Consider the following 23,650-nt stretch of genomic DNA (forward strand, 5'->3'; position numbering starts at 1 on the left):
TTAACTTTGCTCTGTATTTCTTCCCTCTTTTCAGACCTTGCTCCGGGATGGCAAGAGGGAAAGCACCGTAAGCACACTCTACCTATCGCCTTCCAACATTGAGACAGGTCAGCAGATCATCTGTAAGGCCTCCAACAAGGCAGTCCCCAACGGCAAGGAGACCAGTGTCACAATTGACATTCAGCGTAAGCATACCACTTCTTCTTCTCTCTGTTATTCTCATCTGTGAAGAATATCAGTGGGCAAAGGGTCAGCTTAAAACATGCATTTCTAAATACTGTATATGAGGTATTTCTCACATGTAGAGTCAAGACACTGTCAAATACCTACGTGGCTAACAGTGTGAAAATCAAGCATTCATTTTCGGCTCTGGTGAATATTTATAATTGGTTTCCATTTTTACTTACATATAGTAATCCAGCGTATGGATTGGTGCTGTATTACTGTTTTTCTTTTTTTTCCATTTGTTTGTTCTGATGCAATATCAAAGGCGCCGTCTATCTAAAATGAATGGAGCCTCCTTTTTTTGGTCCATCTACCTACCTGCTGTGGCACTGCCTGTTATGGTACTGTGCAAACTGTATCCACCTCTTTTATTTCCATGCTCATGCCATCAATCTTTTTGATGAGAACATCTACAGTTCCCCTCTAAAATAGGCAAAGTAAGCCCAGCGTGTAAAACACATTCAGTCTCAATTGTCAGGGAATCTTTTTTCGATCAAGAAGCATTCACAGTAAGAGAAGGGCTCTGAACAAAGGGATTTTGCATCACTCACAACCCCTTCAACACCATTAAGTATGACTAATAAAGCAGAAAATGCTATTTAGAGAGCCGTTATGACTGACGGCTCCATTCTTTTCATTATGCACACCACAAGAGGCAAGCATGGCAAGAGCGGGCACGACACGATCAGGCCAACTCAGGCGTGGGGGTGAAAAATGATTAACAATTGTTAGTGTTTGCAACTCTTTCAGTTTGCCTTCTTCATTTTTGTCATGCAGTCAGAGAGGGAAGTCATCCCACATGTAAACTGATTTGTCACCATGTATAATGATGCGTCTGTGATAAATGCTTGCCATCATAGCATCATCCTCGCTTCTGAATGTATGATTTAACCCTGAAAAATGAGTGGAGCAGGTTTCTAATTAGCATTCCAAAATGTGCTCTTTACACAATTAAAGCTCCTGAAAACATTTTTCACAGTGTGAGATCAAACCAAGCGACAGCAGAGACTAATTGTCAAGATTCAAATTGTCTCCCACAAGGCTCTTGTCTCTCTCGTTCTCACCTCCCCCGCCCTCTCCCAGATTTGACAGGTAATGTTCAGCACAGTTCAGCAGAACCTACAGTTTGTGCTGAGATCCGCTTCTAAATTAAGTTGCCACTGAAATAAAACTTGCTTCAGTTGAACTTTGATTCATTTGTGCTCGATATCAATCTGTTTAATTTCAGTGCAGCCTTATTTGGTTGCAAGGGTTCTGGCTTAGCAACAACATCTGTAACACAAGTGCAAAAAGATTATGCTTTAAAGACCTGACTATTCACCAAACATGCTGTAAATATAACGTCTTCAGAAAAGTGTTAAAGACAGGAATGGAACATTATAAGGTGGTGCCGTCACACTAAAGTTCTTTCCTTATACAAGAGGAAATAAACACAAGCTGTGCTCTAATTCAAGAGCTTGATCTTCCTCAAAGCCTAGTCCATAAAGGACAAGTTAATTACCAAGACACTGTCCTCACATGACAAAGTTTCAACAGCAGGAACTGCCAGAATGATAAACATTAATTAGCATCATACAAGTACAGTTGTTGTTTTTATCAGTAACTCATAACCACCTTAGCTGGGTCGATGACTTCACTGTATGATAATTCCTCTATTCCTTTTAATTGTCTCTCGACCTCATGAGTTTCTACTCAGAAACTGCACACATTTGCTCTCTCTCTCTTGCACAGACACACAAATACACCTTCAGCAGTGTATGTGCAGACACGGTAGCGCTATCTTTTGTTACTTTGTTTCTTGAGGGCAAAAAGTCTGCTGGAATGTCATAATGCAGAAAATTGCAGAAGACTTCACTAGTTATGTTCTCCATATGGGTTTCTCGGACACATTTTGCGGGGATTTTAAAATGGATCTGGGATTTGTGTGTTTGTTATTGCTTTGCTGTTTTGTGTAGAAGTACATACTTTGCATGGAGTCCACACCACAAATGAGCAAATAGCAGTTTGTAGTGGGAAGAAAGGTACAGTCGGGCGATGGGTTACAAAGGAAAGACTGAAACGTCTGCCTTCAGTAAGTGTACAGGACTGCTGTACATCGCATCGCATGAAACAAAGTGCAGTGTAGTGGCAGCAAATAAGGAAAAAGTGACAAACAAGAGAGCTAACACCCAATCCTGAACAAATCTTATGTTTCAGATGTAACCAAATATCCCATGCCCGTGATACCTGAACACAGCAGCCATACAGATATACGATGATCCTTTTGTATTTGCGTGCATGCTTTTTATTTTGATTTTGTTATACTAACAATAGTAACTTGGTTTAATGAATCATAATGATGATATGATCAAACAAGAGAGCATGTTACATCTTATTCAGAGCAAGAGTGATATTAGAAGGCGAACCTATTTCTTTATTCCACGGTAATATTTTTTTAGTGAGACTTTTCTCAGAGAAGCTGAAAGCCATCACCCTACCTATCAAGGCAAGGGTTCCTTCAGGAGCTTCCTGTCACCTTATGAGTTATATGTAACTCTCTGCAGTTTCTGCTTTACAGTTGTTCTTGGGTGTTCTATTTTAGAGGAAAAACCAGGCAAGCGTAAGAATGTAACAATACATGTTCATAATTGTTTCAGAGTTAAGTGTTTGTAGAAAAAATGCAAGGCAGACACTGATGATTCAGAACTGCACCTCTTTAAGCTGAGTATGATCAAGTGTTGCTGCATTTCCTTTGACTTCCATAACTTTGAACTGTATCTGGATTCTACTTTTAAACCAGGGTCATGTGAATGTCACTCAAAATGTAAACAATTAAGCCTATGTGATGTTCTTAAATAATATAAAATTACAATTATTTTTTTGAACTCTGATTACATTGTTACCATTATGCTTTTTTGTACTGATATGCTGTCACTGTTGCTGTATTTTTTTAGGTCCTTTGTGAAATTTGTGTCCAGCATTCGCCCTCTTGAAATTGCTGTGGTTGGGCCGTGTGGAGAGTTAAAGAAGCAGAATAGCAAATTAAGCTACCAATGTGAAGCTCATAACATTTTATTTTCACATAGCATAGTAAGCATTAAGCCTTTGAGTATTAGCACATAAGCTGCTGTTTGTTAAGATGGCCATGACTGCAATGCTAATGTTCTTAGAAAGACAATACAAGTTTTCATTAGCTGGTAACAACCATCTAATGGACTAATATTTGCTGCATATTATGAGAACTTACATTGAGGGGGGGTTGCATGTAAACTCCAGAGCCCCCCTAGTTCATGCCCAGGACCCTGTTGGTGTAAGGCAACAGCACTATCACTGAGCTTCTGTGTTCAAAATAAATAAACAGCCTCAACCTGGAAGCCTGGCTCTCATAGACAGACCTGTTTACCCAGCTGCCAAGCCAAATATTAGTTCTGCAAGTCCACAAAGAAAACTGTCCCACTGCCTATTGCCTTTAATAAGGTATTTAAAAGTCATTTAAAAATGTAGCAACACTTAATGACATTTTAATGACTTGTCCAAATTGGACCAATTTACTCTCAGGTCAGGGAAACTGTGATTAATAATAGTTTCATAACAGCTTCATGACAGCCAACGTTAGAAGCAACCACATAAGACAAAGTTATGCCAGGTTATGTTGTCTTGGTTGATATCATGTTTCTATAACTGATATGTGAAACAATGCCAGCTTTGCAATGCAAATGAGGTAACTGAATGATATTAATGACAAACCTAATGACAAATATTCATATTTGCTTTACTGTAACTTTATTTTTCTGATCGAAAATAAAAAAAAAATAGGAGTGGAATTAAAATAGTCTGGTCTGAAAAAATCTATGATGGGTAAAAAACCCAAAACAAACAGAGGATGGAGTCCAGTTCCCTCTAACTGGAACTGCTGAAAGGTTATTATGGATCTTTTTGTCAAGCGATGCCAAAAAGCCAGAGATATAATGTTTTTCAATTATTTATCTGACACTTCATGCGATCGCTGTTTATTGAAAGCAGTGAGATAAAACTGATATTGATGCTCTCGACTCGTTGTCAGTAAGACAGCGAATTAACAAATATCCTCAATTAGCAGTGTATTCACCAAAAATGTAGATGTCTCTGTATATACGCTGGTAACCCCTGTTGGATGTCTAGTTGTGAGTAAATACCACAATTAATTAATGAACAGTCTCACTTCTTTTCCCTAATCTAATTGGCCACATTAGTGAGATGATACGAATGACAACAAAAGTAATTAAAGCGTTCTCATTCCCTCTGCCACTCTCAACATTTGCCATTCTGCCGGCTTCTACGCTCAGGTACCCTTTTTCACTAATAGCGTAATCGAAACACGACCCAGCGCACTGCTCTACAGCCTAAACCCGTCTAAAACCCAATGCATTTACCAACCTTTCTTTTCTTTTATCATTACTGAAATGATTTACACCCACTTCAGCATTTTTTTTTTTTATTCCCTTCAACGTCCATGTGTTATCTGACCCAGGTTTGGACAAATTTGCATCTAAATACAGTGCGCGCTGGTGATGTTGCCAAAATGAGAGGGATTTAGAGCCAACAGAGGCGATTCACAATCCTGGATAGACTGCTGACTACAGTTGTCCATATGAGTCCATTAGCTGACTTTAATTATTTGATAGCAGAAGGGTGGCTACCCCCTGATGCTGTTTTCTACAGCAGCATGACTGAACTTGCAATACAGTCTTTGGACTTAGATCAGTAAACTCCCCTACCCTTCAATCATATCACTGCAGTGAAATACGATTCTGGTGCCACAGTTTCATGTCCCGCTGGTTCCCACTCATCAAACTATTTAAAATATTCCTCAAACATTTTCTAGTCCAGTTGCATACTTTGCAAAGCAGTGCCCCACATAGAAATATGCTTTGAAACACATAGGCTAGTGGGAAATTAATGCACAAGGGACGGGTAAAACCAAGGTTTTCCATGTGTTTGCATTGCAAACAAGCTGAGCCATGTGGGGGAAAAATGAATGCCATTTGTTGAGACTAATTAATAAAGAACATGCAGATGTGCAATTGGGGAGGATTTGTTTTGGTAGCTTGCTCTGCTACATGCTCTCCGTGCTTAATTAAGCAGGTAATGGCAAATTTATCTGAGTTAGAATTTGTAAGTGAGAAGGACTGAGTAAAAAGGTAAAGGGGCACAAAAATGCTCTGAATTATGATGCATCCGCACAGAATTATCTTCCTTATATGTTAAGCTGTGTGAAGATATCGTTTCTAAATGTTACATTTTCATTACCCCAAACACATCACAGATGCTATAAAGGATCTCTGGCTCGTACCCTTGCATCAGCAACAAAACTGAGATGGTCAGGAATGTAATTGGCTACAGATGTGCTAGAGGAAGCACACATTTAAGCGCCTGTATGAATTGAATAATAACATCTGCCTTCATTAAACTCACTAAATTCTCAATGAATTTACTCATGTGAACAGCAGATGATCAATGTTAGACCTCAGGTTGTCAGTCAGTCTGTTCCTCTCTGCAGTATGCCACTCAGCCAGCCACATGACAGTGTGCCCATATCGTTAAGGCTAGAAGCCACGAGCGGGCGGCCCACAAACAGCTTTCCCAGCCTTCATAGGCATCTGACGCTACTGGAGTTTGAGGCCGGTCCTACTGGAGAACAGCTGTCTGCAATGACCCAGAGAGACTGGAAATTGAGCTTTAAGAAAGGGAAAAAAAAGCATTTTTTTGCTGGCACGATCTCCAGGAAACAGAGAAGTTGGAAGATTGTTCCAAAAACACCATCTGGTCTCCACTTTGAACTAACCGATCAAAAGCTGTCGGCCAACTATAACACCACCCTCCCCAATTCATCCTGTTGTTTTCACAGAAGCTCCGATCAGTCCTACGATTCCCCTTTTCCTCTTTTCATCCGTTCCTCCCCCTTTCTCTCTCTCTCTGTCTCTCTCTCTCCCTTGCTACTACTCTCTTGACAAATGTTGGGAATTAACAGTCTTGCATATTGATGTGCTGTCGCATCATGCCTCAAATGCCCTCGCTCAGCAACTCATGCATTTATACATCATAGCAGCAAATGGACTTTATTAAGTAGATGTCTGTCATATCTAAAAGGTCAGTGGTTAGACAAGCTACAGTCCCTTATCCACACCCAGGGCACTGCTGATAGACTTTTGACGGCTGTTGCTCCCATGACTGTCTTTGCTTCCGGCTTGGGGGATATGGAGCTATCCAGGAAGTTACTGGTGTAACTTATAGATGTAAAATCCTCATGACATTACCACTTGCTGAGAGAAAGTGGGGGGATTTTTTAAGGGAGGGTCAGTTCAATCATTTGAAAAGAACATTAATTTGTAGCCGGGGAGACAGTAATGAGCATTTGTGTCCTTAGAAGTCTCTTGGCGGCCAGAAAGAGGTTGGCATAGTTAAAAAGGACAGTTCAGGAATATTTTTAGTGAAAACGGTTTCTGAATTAGCTTCTACATTACTGTGTCTATCAGCATAGACACATCCGTCAGATCTCTCTTGCTTTCTTTTTATGTATGCCTCTCTCTGTACTCTTGCACATTCTTGCTGAATTTTATTACCATCTCCACCACTGCCACGTCTGTCATTTTACCCCTGAGGTCCCCTCTGCCCACAGTTAAGTCCACGCAATTAACAGCTTGCAACGTTAAGAAAAAAAATGTACTGGGCAGCTAACACTATTGCTCGAGGCATGGATGGCTTTCCTGTTTTATTAGGACATACACCCATGTGCACTTTCATATGCACACAAAACCCCTTGAATGTCTGCCTTCGCTCACAAACACGTGGATGCACACAGTTCGCCGCTCGGTGCCTGGTTGACTGTGGCCTTCGGTTGTTCCATCCGCAGTATTGTTGTTTTCTCTATTGGCCCAGGGAGAGCTGGCACAGGTGGAGCTCGTGGATTTGAAGAGCTCATGGTAGAGTAGTTGGTGGGAGGTGGTTGGAGGTGGGGTAGGGGTGGGAGGGGGGGAGGACTGTTCTGGAGGGAAATGAGTCTGCTGATGGGGAATATGGTGTGCGAGTAGGAAGGAATATGACACCTGGACCACCCCCCTCTCTGGGTTTTTGTGGCAGCTGAGCCAGCCTAGAGCATCTGCACAGCCACAGGGTAAAAAGCAGTTTTCCTGCACTTCATACCCACACACACACACACACACACACACACACACACACACACACACACACACACACACACACACACACACACACACACACAGTCGTACAGAATCACACTTCATAACTATACACAAAGTTGTTTGGCTTCATTTCAGTGGCGTTTGGGTGTTTCTTTAATTCTATGTGGAATCTCTTTGCCGACCACACTGCTCTTCATCCACATCCAAACACAGTTCCTGCTTCTTTTTTTTTTACTGAACATAGAGCAGCTATACCTTTGAAACAGATGGCTACACCAGCAACAAACTCAGATCCAGCGCTTTCCCCTGGTGGCTGCTGCCTTACCAGTATTCCACTAGTATCCCAGAAAAAAGTGCTTCCACATAACACCATGTCTTAGATTACATTTGGTTTTACTAACTTACAGTCAAGGGATAAAAATAGTTGTAATTCAAAACACTTTGTTCACCTGATTTTCCAATAATAATACTAATACACTTGAACAACTACTGGTTATTTATATATTAAATGATAATTTTCTCAACACTGAACAAAATGTGCCCAGCATAATTACAGAAACCCTGCTGAATGAATCTCCGTCTGTGAAACGGTGAGGTAAATAGCTGCTTGTTTCACACGGGACGGGTTTGATATGGAAATGAATGCACATCTTCAAAAAGAATCCCACCTTTGTCAATTAGGACAAATTAAGTTGTTTATTAATTTTGCATAATGTGAATATTTTTAATTGTAACACCCGTTTTAATTGTACCTTATAACATTATTTTAATTGCAGCGTATTGCACTGTGGACTATTCACTGTGTGCAAATTGCCGTTAGCCGAAACTCATTATCAAGTCAAGTTTTCCTTTGATTTGCTCCTTAGAAATAATATTTGAGAATAAAAATAGCATGTTATCCTCCACACCTGTGAAGCACACTACAGCGTTACTTAACAACAGCGCCCAGTCTTCTCATGAGCGGTATGAATATTTCTGAATATTATGTCTTTGGGGACAACACCAACCCCAGCATTAACCCTGCTAATTCTGCACAATGAGAATATGTCATTTGTGTTTTTAACACACTCTTCTGCAAGTCTTGGCAGCGAGGTAATTAAAAATCATTCTATTTGACACACATCAAAGTCTATTTACTTTTTTCCCTAAAAATACAGGGTTAGGGTAAAGTTGGGGTTAGTGTTAGCACTTGTGATGAACTACACCTCACAGGGTTACAATATGGCTTGAAAAACTTAGGAGAACAAACTATGCTAACTTGTCACAACTGCTCTAACTACCACTGTAATCTGTTTTAAGACCACCAGATTTAAATGACTTTTACCTGTAGTTTTTATTTTGGAGCATTTTACTTATGGTTAGCATTGTCAACACCCTAACTATAAGTACAGTCTGATTTAAGTTATGGTTAGCGGTGGGGTAGTGAGAGAAGGGTAGGGTTAGGGTAGCAGTTTGCTCATTGACCAAGAGTTTTACAGCAAACATAACCCCGACAAACAGGCTCTGGTGTCCTAAGTTATGTCGTAACATATTTGCTACGAGGTCGTTTTTTTCAGTCAGTGGTATTCTGCACTCGTATTTGTAGTCACTGCACTCGCTCGCCTGGAATTAGGGGAAACTTCCAGTGATTATTTCACCCAGAGATTGTCGTTCATTTTCCATTGGTTTGGGGTTCCCACATTGATGAGAATCACTTCCTCTTTGTATGCAGCTTAAGTAGCTAGCAGCTGTGGCTAATAATAAAATATTAATGTTGACATGGGAGCTAAGCAGCAAGCAGCGCTGGCCCTAACTGTCTGAATGTTAATAATCTAAAATTCAAAATCTAAAATCTAAAAAAGGTTCAGTTTCTGGTAAAGTCCCAGAGTGACGCAAAGAAAAGTCTACCAGCAACTAGACAGAAACAGTGGCAGCCAACCTTACAAGCCACATCTGTTTAACAACAAAAATATGTCGCCAAGCATAGAACTACCTCAAACTGCTGTATTTCTTTTTATACAACAGTATATGTAATACTCACACATACATGTATATGTTTTACCATGTTTATTTCATTTTATAAATGTTTTACAGTATATCATACCACTTGAAAACACTGTTGTCATTGATGTTATTGTACTTTATTTTTAAGTATTTAAGTATTTTTGAATTTTTTTTTAATTGTAGTATCAAACACCGTGTCAGGTGTTTTTTTTTTGTTTTGTTTTTTTTTTGGGGGGGGGGGTTGTTGGGGGTTTTTTTGTTGTTGGGGGCATCAGTTTGAGTTTGAAATTCTAGCATTTTGTCAACCCTGCACAGCTAAATCAGTTTTTGGGCAAATCTGGGTCCTTCTAAATAAAATTAATTAGTCCTTGTTGTCATGAACCCGACTGCACAGCCAGGACAAAAAGGCAGATTCCCACAGAAGCCAATTAAAAGCTTGTTTGTTTTAAATTAATGAAACAAAGAACAGTCTTAAACTAACTATGGTGTGTGTGGCCAGTGTGATGAGTGGTGTAAGTGAGCGCCTGAGTGATGAAATGGTGTATGCAGTGTTGCATGCTAGTGCAAGAAAGCAAACCATAATCCAAAACGGTGCCTTGGGGAGCCACATAGCAGCTACGCTCTAAGGATATCTGCAGAGCACCGGTCCAGTGAGACCAGGTATTGCCAGCCTTGATGATTGGAAAACAAGCCACACCCCCTCTCCAGCACCTGCCACACCAACAAGCTTAAAGGAAAGCAGGGTGGAGCGGGTCGTCTTGTATTTTGAGGCTGCATGTTTCCCCCCACTATTTATAAGGGTATTTTGTCTCCTTTGCAAAATTAGACATAATTTTCACTTTTCTTGCTGAGTCTTTTTCAGCCACAAACAGTGTTGACAACAAAGTGTTTGTCTCAGGTTTACAGTTCACTGCAGCATGTTTGAGGAGGCTGCCAGTTCAGTAATTGGTTGTCTTTGTGTCTCTATGTTTTTATAGATCTCCCACTTGTAAATCTCTCGGTGGAGCCTCAGCCTGTTCTGGAGGGCAACCTCGTAAAATTCCACTGCTCCGCAAAGGCCAACCCTCCTGTCACACACTACAGGTGAGATCATTAAAGAGTATGAAAACAAGTCATGAATGCTCAAACCATGATAATATAGTGTACAAGAACAACGCACCACAGTAAACTTTAAATGACGTCTTTTCTAATTGACGTTGCCAGCGGATGATACATTTTCACACAGAGTCAGAATTAACGCTTCATTATTGATCACATTCATCATTGTCAGCCAGCTCCTTATGATGTCATGACACCATTATATATGCCCACACTTTAAAATGAAGAGACGAAAAGGAACGTTTCGCCAAAAGATACACCTTAGAAACCTTCATGTTTTACTGAGCTGCAATAAACCAGTGCAGGGCTTTGTTGTAGAGCTGTTCACCTCCCTTGAACTTGAAATGTCCCGTAGTGTTTTCGTGCAGGGCTCGTACATAATTTTTATTTTCGTTGTATTTTTAAATGAGTCACATGTTTGAAAGATTGGATATTATTATCGCGCTTGGATTCAGTGTTTTATTGTGAGGGTCACAGCAAGATGTGTCACAAGATGTAGCAATTTTACTGACTCACTCGGTTAAATCATCACATTAGAACAGAATAAAGAGCGAAGTTAACAGATCAGAATGAGCAAACTCTTCATCACGAGGCAGACATTAGTCTAATTAAAAAAGAAACGCAAGTTCTTGTAGACAGATCCCAGCTTATCTTATGTTGTCACCACTGTGAAGCATTGTGACGGGTGCTTCTGAGTGGTGCGGGGCAGAGACATATTTGTGTATTTGGATGCCTTTAAAAGGGACAAAGACCGCAGATTGGGGAAATCTGTGTGTCTGTGCAAGAATGCAAAGGTTCTTCAGCAGCCCGGTACAGCAAAAGGGACAGATTAGGGTGCCACTGAAAACCACTTGAATGGCTTGAAGACTGATAACATCGCCGGGGCCCGTATATGCTTTCTTTCATCTTCGGGAAGTTTCCTGACAGTTTTCAGAACATGTTTTCAGTTTCAGCTGTTATGTCAAGGTTGTTGACAAAAATCCCTTTCAGTTCATTTTATCTAAAGTACCAAGAGCCAAAAAATGTCCAAAATGTCATGGGATTTCACCGTTTTTGAAGCCGCTGTTCAAATAAGAAGCGTTTGGAGGTTTTTATTTTCCCCTCCCGTTTTTTTTTTATTGTACTGCAACTATACAAGCTTAGAAGGCTGTATACTGTGTGTTTACTTCAAATCTGTTCTGTGTATTTGTCAGACATACACATCTCGTGCTTCAGCTAAACAAACAAATCTTTTCTTTTTTCTGTTTTTTAAGTAGACTGCCAGACAGAGTATTGATAAAATATCATCAAGCCGCTAGATTACATTAGAGTGCATTAAAATAATGGTAAAGTTCATTCAAGTATCTATTTTAACCGATATGTTGGTGGACACACAACCACTCAACTAACCTGGCAGGTTTAATATCAAAGTAAAAACAGAAACAATTAATTTCTAATGCACTGCTTTTCCTCAGCAGTTGCCCTCTTTGTCTGTTAAATCTTGGCTCGTTCTCAGTTGTACATGTTAGCCTGTGTTTATTTTTTTTTCTTACATCAGTAATTGTAATGGCACAAGGAAGTGGACATTAATTATTCTCATAAAGCCTTCGCACAGCCTTCCAGAAGTGTAATACTGAAGTGATTTGTCAAGAGATGGTTTTCTGTGTGGGAGGTTTTTAAAACCCGGCAAAAAATAAATGGAGTGAAATCGATAGCAAAGGGAATTGGCTGGCTCAGAATCTTGTAATGGTACTGGGAAATGAAATGGATGTACAACATACTCACAGGTGGCAAAACAGAGATGTTGCCTTTTGATGGATCCTGCCCTTTTGAAAAAGAAAAGGGGAGGAAGGGCAGTGATATTGTGGAAAACAAGGTTTGTATTTGATTGTGTAGGTGCACAGCAGAGACAGAACGTCTATCTTACCTGCAAAAGGGATTTCACCTCTATTGTTATAAGACTGGATCAATGCGAGAGCCAGACTTCTCCCCGGGGTATCGAGAGCTAAAATTCAATGGCAGTTGAGATAACTTTTTCTTCTAGTTTGACAAACTAAAAAAGCAAAAATGGTTCGGAAGCTATGCTTAAAGCTTGAGAGAAAAGAGACTAAAAGTGCCATATCCCCTCTTTTAAATCTTATTATTTCTTTTCCTTTCTCTCTCCTCGCCCCACTGTTATTGGCACAATCCACAGTGGGATTTAGAAACCATAATCAGACTAATAATTGCCATTATTTAAAATTTTACTCTTTTTGACAGTTACACAGTTTCATAGTCCCTCATTCAGATTTATCTGCAATTTGTACAAGCACTTTAGGACTTCCATGGACCGTTGCCGTTCAGGTCACGGTAGACTGAGAAAATTTGGGAATCATATCGCTTTCCTGATAGGCTTTGACTAGGGAGAGACCCTCACAAATTTCCCCTCTAGAGAACAATATCACAGAGGAGAGCAGGAAGCTGGTCAAGCAGTGTGGGGCCATTATTCAGTACTAATACACTCTGTCTACCCCAGATCAGATATAGTACAAGGACACAAGAGTTCTTAGACGGATGGTTTCTTTTCCATTCCCGGGAGTGCCATCCATTCCCAGTGTGCACTGCACCACTTTGCCATCCTCCAGTTCAATAGACTCCTGAGACACAGACCCAAGATAGTGGGGGCACTAGTCAAAGGAATGGTGCCTTCTGCTGTTCATAACCTCTCGTGCTTAAACATAGCAACGGTAATAAGACATATTTCCATACCTGAAATGCATGAACTTGTGCCAGATCACAGTTCAAGAGCAAAGAGGAAAGAAGGAGACTGTTGGAAGTGAAGATAAATGCAATGCTCAAAAGAGTGAAATAAGAGTAACTGGCATGTGTTTCCGCTGGCAGTCAGGGAATCAACATACTCCAGGAGGGGAAGACGAGTGGGTTGGAACATCTTCATTACTGTTTATAATGGTTGGGAGAGATAACTGGCAAACATCAGAATCACGCAGCTAGCACACAAGGTTTTCTCGGATCCAAACAAGAAGCCACCAGAGAGAAGAGAAAGAATAACAAACAAAGCAAATCAGGTCCCTCATCTGCCGATACAGCATAGCTGTGCACAGAGCAACTGCAAAACCCATTCCTTTGCATGACACTGTAACAAATAACATCCCAGTCCTCCCAACACTTAAGCGCTGTTGTTGTTGCTACTGCTGGATGGATCGCTTGCATGGCTTACGCTGCTGTGACCATACCCAAAATCAATACAAGCTTGGGACATGGCTAATTTTTACATTCATCATAATCCTCATTGAAATAAGAGAAAAGAAAAAATGTTATGTACAAAAATGCCAAAAAGAATTGTCTCTGTAATTCAGAGCATATTTGCAAACGCACCATCGTGCACCATTTCTGCAAATATACAAGTCAAGGTGAGGGAAGTAAAAAAGCTCAGACTAAACTAAACTGTTTTAATAGCCCCCACCTAAAGCTTGGCATAAATCTAAATGAGTAAACTGCTAGACAAATAAAGATTGTGTGGGGAAAAAAGTCCCTGACTGCACCTTGGAAAGGTTGGTTGGTCTAAAATATTCCTAACTTTTTTGAGGTTATCCTAAACTTTTAAGGACCCACAAAACACTTTTATTATTTGTCAAATCGATATCTGTAGAACCTGCTTCGGTTTCTCCGTAGATCAAAAAATAGCTCTATAATTTATGTCCATGTGAAAATGGCTCTACGCTATTACTAAACCTGCATATTTATTTTACGTTCTTCTGAGAGTAGTCATCACTTTCAATATGCATGGAAGGCAGAATAGAACGGCGCTGTGCCGTGCTTAACCATGCTGATAATAACTGTAGGGCCTGATTTACTGTGAGTCTCAATGCTGATGGCACAGATACCTGCCTAATTTAATTGTTATTGTTTTATTGCCTTAATCACATTCAGCAAATACACCCCCCTCCCCCAACTCCACGTCACTTTCACCCTCAGCTTCCATTAACGGCAGACCTTTTATCTGTATAACACTATTAACTTACACACCCATGAACATTACAAACACACGCACACATTGTACAAACCTGCGCGTTCACACGTAGACACATGCCCATGCACAGAGACACTCAGGCACACAGGATTCACACCCTTTGTCTGAATCAAATCCCTGACTAGAACACAGCAGTGTAAAGTGAGTCAGCTACTGAGTAAGCTCGCACTGGCCCTTCTAACCTCCCAAAGGGAATGCAGGTGTTTGTGTTAGCCTGCTCCAGCTATGTTTAGACATGAGCCTTGGACAAGGCCCAGCACACCAACAGAGCTTCCATGCTCCCCGCGGACGACGGCGTTCTGTCTCTGCTCCCTCTAACACTGTCAAAGGCTCCCAAACCTGGCAGCCGCAGCCTCCACTCGGGAGCAGCCGGCTGCCTGAACATCTGTGCTTACCCCATTACGACTCCTACAGTATGCCCTGGTAAAGTGAAACGGTGGCATAGTGTTATGTAAATGCAGATGTCATAGCATCACTGTTTGTGTTGTTTTTGCTCTTTATCTTCAGTCATGAACCATCTACTGAGTCACTTTACTTGTTTCAAAGCTTTCGGATCAAATAATCTTCGTGGTTTATAACTTGTGAAATTTACTTAAACTGTTGCACTTTATCCTCTTATGCTCTTTTTTGCTCTTGAATTTCATGCTTTCTTCTGAATTTCAAGAACACATTAAAGAAAATTAGTTTTATTAATTTATTTAATGACCTCAACCCTTGAAAATTTGGCGACTATGTTGAAAAGCAGGGTGTGTGCCAAATAACCAACTAAGTTAAATGAACTCGACCAATTCTGCCAAGAGGGGCGATGAAATATCCAGCCAGAATTATGCCAGAAGCTTGCTGATGGCTACTAAAAGCTTCTGGTCGAGGTGCAACTTGCTAACGGACATTAACCAAGGGTCAAACCATACTTTTTACCCTGTGTGGATTAGAGAAAATAAATCATTTAATAAATGAAATAAATAATGCACCCAATCCTAGCTTTGAAAATCTTTAAAGGTATATGCTGTTAATATTATTATTACAACCTGATAAGAGAAAAGTTTAAAGCAATCATTAAAAGGCCAAAGTTACCATGAAATTCATCCACATGATGAGTGTACGCAAACTGTTTTTAGAAAGACTGGCTTACCGCCTTAGTTACTTATTTCTTTCTGCTGTTTAAAATGAAGTTCTATGGGGATTTACTCAATCGTGGAGCAAACATCAAGTGGCCAGCCACTTGACCCACTTTAGTTTCATTTTTCTTCAGTGCTGGAAGTTGCTGCTTGGTTTTGTCAGTAGCTGCTTCCAAGAGCAAGAGTAAACTGGGAACCGTTTGCCAGTCTAATTCCTGTACTTCATCCTCCTTCATCGTGCTCTTTGTTCAGTAATCAGTGTCATCATCGACATCATCATTGTCATCATCCTAATCATCATTATTATTGTCTTCATCCTGATTACCAGAACATCGCAAGTGTAATTAATAACGTCTTCGCCATCAACATCTGTATCATCCAAGTCATCTAAACAGCAGCTGAAAAAATAATAATCATATTCAGAATGATGGGAACATCAGCAGTCATCATCATTAACATAATGGTTTTCACATTATTTTTATCTGGAAATGTATAGAATCTACATCCTAAGTATCATTGTGGGTAATGCTCTGCTACTCGAATGATTGGACTTTGCAGATTTACAGCCATACTGTGTTATATTCAGTTTGTGTGTTGTAATCCTCCCACGAGCTGACCAGTTCGCAAACATCAATACTACTTGATTAGACAGGCCTAAAACACCTGTCTGCCCTAATTTCATTATTTTTGGAAGCGCAGGTGTTGCAGTGCTCTCAGCTGTATTGTTGTCACACAAAAACACGGCTCGGAAAAGATCTACTGCCTAAAATAAGCGAGCATGGGAAAGAAAAAAAAATCCCATGAAGCCCAATTAGAATTCTGCTTCAATTCACTTACTGATTGAATGAGGTAATCTGTTCTCATTTAAATGATTTTTAGTCAAGCATGGGGCCAGCTTAGCCATGGAAAACAAATGAGTTCCCTATCCCATGAAAACTCTTCTCGGTACTGGCAGGAATATAAAATGGAGACAAGCACTGGCGCCGCTGTCATTGTTTTCATTTGCCACATCAGCATGCAGCCACATATTTACTGTGGAAGATATCAGCGTGCATGATGCATTGCATGCCCCACAGCACTGTCTAAATTTTTCCAGAGCGATCCGGCACATCCACATGCGCCTTTGCTTCATTTTTATAAATGGGCCTTGTCTGTCGCGGCAGCAGTGAGCCATCCGCGCCACGCCGAGTGAGACGCCACTGCCCGTGACATCATAAAAGTCTCACCTGAACATGTCGGGGGAGGGGGGTCTGTGTCATCGTCACACCGGCTATCATTCACAAACACAAACAGATGCTTTTTAATGTGATCCCATGCCAATTTATTAACGTCAGCTGTTGTGTTTAATACAGTACGTGTCAAGCAATGTCTTCAAAGGTGGAGGAGCTAACCATTTGTCATTCTGTAGTGCTCTGGCACTCTCTGTCTGGCGTAATGAGGAACGTGCTGTCTGCTCCGAGTTGCCAGGGAGCTTGTCACTGCATGGAGGGCTGCCACAAAAATATGCTGAAGCCAGCACAGAAAACCAGCCCCAGAATGATGATTTATTTACACAAAAGGAACACCACTGACACAAGAAGGTGTGAGAAACCTGTCTTAATGTGTTTTCTCCTTTTCCTTAATTTTCCTCACACCCGTCCCGACATCTATCCTAACACCAGGTGGGCCAAAGGGGGAAGTATAATTAAGGAGGTCTCCGGGGACACATACGAGGTCATCGTGGATCACTCCTTCTTTACGGAGCCTGTGTCATGCGAGGTTACCAACCCTCTCGGCAGCACCAACATCAGTCGCAATGTTGATGTCTACTGTGAGTTTCTCCTTCAGTAATCCTACATGCATTCCTTTAATGCCAGCAGCGGAATAATGCATTGCTGCGTTACATGTTGTGACACTGAGCTCAAAGAACTCGGGTCTTTATTTATGGATCTATGGATGTTTTTCTTGTTTTGTTTTTTTCCCAATAGTTGGCCCTCGCATGGCTGCAGAGCCTCAGTCCTTGCAGGTTGACCTTGGATCTGATGCTGTGTTCAACTGTGCCTGGACAGGAAATCCCTCTCTTACCATCGTGTGGATGAAAAGAGGCTCTGGGGTGGTGAGTATTTCAGTTTGCACTGATAAAGGCTAACTTAAACCTTATATAATCACATAATACAGCCGAGAGCAAACTTTTTTGTAATTATTCCTGAACTTGTTTCTGCAAAGTACTTTGGGTTATTTTTTCTATCATAGCTCAGTGGTTTGTAAAGTTCCATTAGACCTAATTTTTTTTGTCCCAGCCTCCTGGTGACCTGCTCTCAAGTGAGATCCATTGATTTGATCCTCAAATTCAGTCTCATTCCACCTTTTCTTTTGTCAACATTAAAGGCCAAAGCTTTACTCGCCTGAGCTCAGACCCTAAATTGGATTTTAATAATTGAGAAGAGGTGACCTTTAAGGTATTAAATGGTTCGTGTGCTGCCTTGTTTTTTTTTTTTTCTTCTGTTAGCGCTGCTTTGCTGCCATCACAAATGCAAAGGTGACTTTGGAGTCGCTACATTTGATGATCTTTGACTTCTTTGCCGCAGGTTCTTAGCAACGAGAACCTCCTGACACTGAAATCCGTGAGACAGGAGGACGCTGGGAAATACGTTTGCCGTGCCGTCGTGCCACGTGTTGGAGCAGGGGAGAAGGAGGTTTCTCTTACCGTCAATGGTAAGCTGCAATATTTGCATGTCTTACACAAAAACGGGTATTGATACACCTCCACGAAGCTGTGAAGTGCATGCAAATAGAAGTGTGAGTGTTCAGGTCTGAGGTCAATGGCAGCAGGAAGACAGCAACTTGTCACAAGATTCTGTATCCAGCTTCCTTTGTAGTTTATATAAATCTTCCTCTGTGCAGCTTCCAACAGAATATATAACTGCATTTCTCTTCTCGAGTCTTTTTCATTGAATGTATCTGTTTCTTAGAGACAGCTAATTTTATCAGGCAAGCATAGTAACAAAACACAAACCAGCATACACGGCAAAGGAGCGTTCCATAAAATGATGCTCATGCAAATGAATTTTGCTAACAAAGGTAACGTGATAAAAACCCAGTTCGTTTCGTTAGCTATCATTACTGTGGCAGCTGATGAAACAGGAAAAAAAAAAAAAAACAGACTTTGTGTTTTCACGATCTGGCGCACGTTTCATAAACAGGTGAAATGTACTTAAATGCTAATTATATTCTGCGTGAGTCACAGGGAAGCTGTGTTTTCTGAGGCACTGACTGACTAATGAATACCAGCCTTGGTGGGAGACCTGGCAACTCTCAAACAAATGACTTCATTACCAGTGCTTGATATTCATGGCGCATGCTTCGGTGTGGCAGAGGTTCTTAGTTGTGGGATTTGCATGTTTCTTATTTTCCCTCTTGTCCATCTGAAAGAAACCTGTGCAAAACCAAAGGGGGAAAAAAGAAACAAGAAAAAACCCCAAACAAAACAATCCAGCTTTACAATGCCGGCAACGAGATGATGTTGAGTTAATTCTCACAGTGTGTCAATGCACATTTTGAAAGCTAACAAAAGAGTTTGCCTGTAAGCAACACTGGTGCTCATTTGGGGATGAAGATACATCAAGTAGCAAACAGTGTGTTTTAAGATTTTCTTTTCAAAATCCAGACGCTAGTTTTGCATATCAGAAAGAATGGGATACCAGTATTCCCTCCAGCACAAGATCAGAACCATGACTTTCTATGAACTGCAATGAACCCCCCTCATTTTCAGCCAGGAATTCAGCTGGAATCAAGGCAGAGAAGAGGAAAATTCATGTGTAATTCTTTTCTCTCCCATCCTTTTGAACATATACTGGCATCTTTTCTGCAGCCTTAATATGTAAACAGAATCCACCATATCCAGTGTGCTGGCGTATCTTGATGCATCTCGTTTCTGCTCATGCATCTGTGGAGATTGTGTTCTTTGTGAAAATGCTGCCACGAGAGAAAGAAGACGGATTGTTTTAATAAAGATTACAACACAACTCAGAGCACACTGGGAAACATGGAACAAAGCTGAAATAGCATGTTTATTCAGTCCCTGCAGACTTAATTCAAGTAAGTTTCCAATGTCTTCTAGTCTTTTATTTGTTCATATTCTTCATCTCTCTTCCTCTCTCTCACACTCTCTCTCTTGTTTTTTTTGTTGTTGTTTTTTTTCTTACCCACCACCTCTTTGCCCGAATTGTTATTTGACATTCAAAGCCTCCTTCCTTTTTACCCTTCTGAATAATTGAAATTCATCTCTTTTTCAAAACCACACGAGAAATCTTGAGTCATTTCTTACCCAGACCTTGAGGCGAATCAGATTGTCAAACTCGCGAAAGCGCAAACACTGTGGTTGAAGAGGTGGCGTGTGCCAAGTTGTCTCCCGAGGTTCCTTGATTGTCCCACGACAACGACTCGACTGCTGATACATAAGGTCTCCTTCCCTCTTATCATCCTGCCATCGAACAGCAATGAAAGCGCACGGCCGGTTCTCACGATGAATAAACGAACGAATTAGCACTATTTTTGTACAACTTTTTTTTCTGTTTGTTTAGTTTGTTTGTCTTGCACAGACGGCCACAATATATATATACAAATAAACCCCCCAAAAAAGGAGCAATGCTGTGAATGTTTACAGTATTCATGATGCGACAGTGTCTGCTGCACATTCGAATGTTTCTCTGCAGTTTGTTTTCCCTGCAGTTATCTCCTGATTCCTTAACGGCATCGTTTAAATTACATGTGTTTATAATTTGTCATTCCCTCTGTCTCTCCCTCTGTCGCTTTGTGTCACCGGCTCCCACTGTGGCATACCACATAGACATGAGGATTTTGCTTTCCCTGGGGAAGAATGTAATTTAATTATAATCAAACAGCTAGCAGGGGAGGCAGTTTCTGTTTAAGTCACTAATGGATACATATTGCTTACTCTAGACAAACGTTTTTAGAATACATAAGTCCTCAGCTTTTCATACATCGTCGTCAGGTAGATGGGAATACGAGGAAGAGTAGAACTCCATGTGTGTAGTTACAGTATTTGCATGATATTTTTGACCATTCTGCAGAAACTGGAAGGAGGTGACTTATCTGACATGCTTGAAAGGATTTAGCTTAACTTTTAAGTGCTATATACTCAGGCAGTACATATTAATTAATATATATCCACGTATATGTGTGGTCTGTGTTTGTGTTTGTGGGCATGTGTGCGCCTTTGGGCTATTAATATGTATAACAACACACATACAGTACTTGGGCAGCCCAGGGAGAGAAAACCCATTACCACAGTGAGGGAGAGAGAGAGGGACGGAGAATCCCTCAATATCCCACAGAGCAATGGGTTGTTATAGATCTTTTTTTTCTGCCGTTTCTCTTCCTAGACAGTCTTTATGTGCCAAGTTAATTAGCATTCCTGCCTTCTTTAAACTAGCTGTGACACCACATAAGAAAGAAAAGTGCAAGTTAACGAAGAGGAAAACATTTAAGATGCGGCATATTTTATCTGACCGGCTACATTTAAGCTTGGCGAGATATGATCTGCAAGTCTTCCTGCAAGACTTTGAACTCATTTTTTTCCCATTATGTGTACCCCTGATGTGCACTCATTCTGCTCAGCTCAGACATTATTTTTCATATGTAGGGGGAAAAAAACTTTTATACCCTCACTGTGAGGTTTACTGTACAAGCAGGAATGTTCATTCAAAAGTTCAAGCTAGTTCTTGCGGGCTTTTATGATTTTTAGAGCATAACAGTTTTGAAGTCACTAGCTCAAATGTGTCAATTATGTGCAGGGAGGGGACAATTGTTAAGACATCTTGCTCTGAAGATTCAGTAAAGTGAGAAGCAAGGATAGGAGTAGAGTAACAAATGGAAGGAAGTGTGGTTATATTGTGTGGTTATTGACTGCTTGTGGCCATCTTGCAATGCTTTTAGTAACTATGTGACCTGTTTTAGAATATAATGTGCAGCAATATCTATTTTCTATAGTAGTTAACTTTTTATATGGAGAGCACTAATTTGGTCAGGTCTTCTGCTGGTCACTAGGATCAGTTTGTTGTTTCTGGTACTGAGTAAAAAACTGGGACACTTATCTGCGTTATCCTACTTGTATTGCAAAAACATAGCTTAGCTTGCATGTTTGCATGGGTTTCCTCCATTTCTATGGTCTCTTTTCAGAGTCCAAACACATGCGTGTGTGTAATTAGTGTTGATTCATGTGAGTGGGAATGGTTGTATGTGTCTCTGTGTCAGTATTGTGACAAACTTGTGACCTTTTCAAGGTACAGTACTGTCTAAAAGTCTTGACCGACCCCTCAAGATTCCTCAAGACCCCGCGTGCAAATGACTGCCAATAGAACCTACAGTCCAAAAACTGAGTTTGTACAATGCCAGTAATCTTGAAAGTCAATTTTTGGTATCTTTATTCTTCAGCGCAGCCTGAACTCTCTTAGGAAAGCTTTCTTGTCATTTCTTAAGTAATCTTTAGGAATAGTTCTCCAAGCTCCTTAATGGACATTCAAGGCTCTTCTGCTGCCTTTTCTTATGTTCTCTGTCAAAATAATCCCTCTCTGCTTTAATAACGTTGAGGTCCGGACTTTGGGGAGGCCAATCCACAACTGAGAGTGTTTTAATGAATTGGCAGTTTGTTTGTCATTCTAAAAATGAAGAATAAAATCAATTTTAACAAGATCCCCAATTTCACTGTTTGACATGCAGCCCCATACCCTGACAGAGGCTCAGCTGTGTTTAACAGATTCGTGTAGAGACCTTTCTTTCGATGTCTTCTGTACATATTGTTGATGATTCGAACCAAAAGTTCATCAAACCATAAAACATGCTGTCACTTGTGTAATTTGGCTTACTTCAGCCTTTTCTCCCCGTTTCATTTCCTTAAGAATGGCTTCTTGACAGCCACTGAGACCATTTTTGATGAGGCTTCAGTGAACAGTTGATGGATTAAATGAAGGAGCAGGTGCATTTCCCAGGTTCTGTGGCAGGTCTTTGCTTTATTTTCTTTCCTATTTCTTAAGGATGCGTCTTTCAGATACTGTTCATCTGCTTTTTAGACTTGCCACTTCTTCTGTTGTTCTCTACTTTTCTGGTTTTCACAGCTCTTTTTAAGGACACCTTGCATTCAGTACAGAAACATACAAAATGTGGAGCTATACCAGGCTTTCAGCTGGAGCACAATAATCTTGTTGGTCCAAAAATACTATTTTATCTTTGGCATTTTTAATGGATTTAATTAAAGAAATGAGAACATATGATGTGTATTTGCAACCGGCTCTTAATAACAGTTTACCTAAAGATACCATTTAAAATCGGTTCTTGGCTAAGTTATCTGTTATGTGAACCACATAACTGGTTCATCCCTTGAGTTAGGTACATTTAGGTACATTTCTTATGCTTGAATGATTCAATTTGATGATGACGATAGGTGGCTTCATCATCAAACAAAATAACATTGCTCTTAAAATGGTCAGGTACAAGGACTGGACTGAAAATGAGTGAAAAAGCAGCCAGTGTAGAAGGAAGAGAAAAACTTGTTCACCACCTCTGTGAATCTTCCCTGTAGTCTTTCTCTTGTCCTTCTTCTTCTCAGCTCCATAGGATGGGTGGATGGAAAGTGGAACTTGCATAGGCAAGTTGAAAGTTGAATTTTAATTCACATTAAAGCTGTTTCAGGTTAAGTGATCATTTGTTCAAATAATGTTATAAACCTATTAAAAACAGCTGCGGTTAGATAAATTAAGCGTCAGAACTCTTTGAAACACTTTTCAATTAAACGATCAGCGCAGTACTCACGTCCTGCTGCAACTCACAGTTTGCTGAAATTGTTAGCAGTGTATGTACTGAAAGTGTGTGTGTGCCCATGTGATAGCTGGAGCTGATGTGGTTGTGCCAGATTATAAACTTATTAGGACGATGACTTTTAAAATTACTTCAACAAAGCCATCGACGGTAACTTTAGGTTAAAACCGTAAAGAAAAACTAGGTCTTTGTCAGCGTCGTGGAGTGCTCGTTTCCTTCACTGTGTGTCCATTCAGTACAAA

The 23,650-nt window shown here is 40.5% G+C and overlaps 1 protein-coding gene across 8 annotated transcripts in view; it reads left to right on the forward strand.

Moving 5' to 3' along the window:
* kirrel3b (kirre like nephrin family adhesion molecule 3b) overlaps positions 1 to 23,650 on the forward strand; it is a 181,334-nt gene that overhangs the window by 138,076 nt on the left and 19,608 nt on the right. For all 8 annotated transcript variants that reach the window (XM_026192359.1, XM_026192360.1, XM_026192364.1 and 5 more), the window contains exons 6-10: positions 35 to 185; positions 10,346 to 10,451; positions 17,255 to 17,403; positions 17,561 to 17,688; positions 18,161 to 18,287. In XM_026192359.1, coding sequence (XP_026048144.1) covers positions 35 to 185; positions 10,346 to 10,451; positions 17,255 to 17,403; positions 17,561 to 17,688; positions 18,161 to 18,287 — 661 coding nt within the window. The remainder of the gene's footprint in view (positions 1 to 34; positions 186 to 10,345; positions 10,452 to 17,254; positions 17,404 to 17,560; positions 17,689 to 18,160; positions 18,288 to 23,650) is intronic.

This window comes from Astatotilapia calliptera, chromosome 14 (assembly GCF_900246225.1).
Source record: "Astatotilapia calliptera chromosome 14, fAstCal1.2, whole genome shotgun sequence".
NCBI classification, from domain to species: domain Eukaryota; kingdom Metazoa; phylum Chordata; class Actinopteri; order Cichliformes; family Cichlidae; genus Astatotilapia; species Astatotilapia calliptera.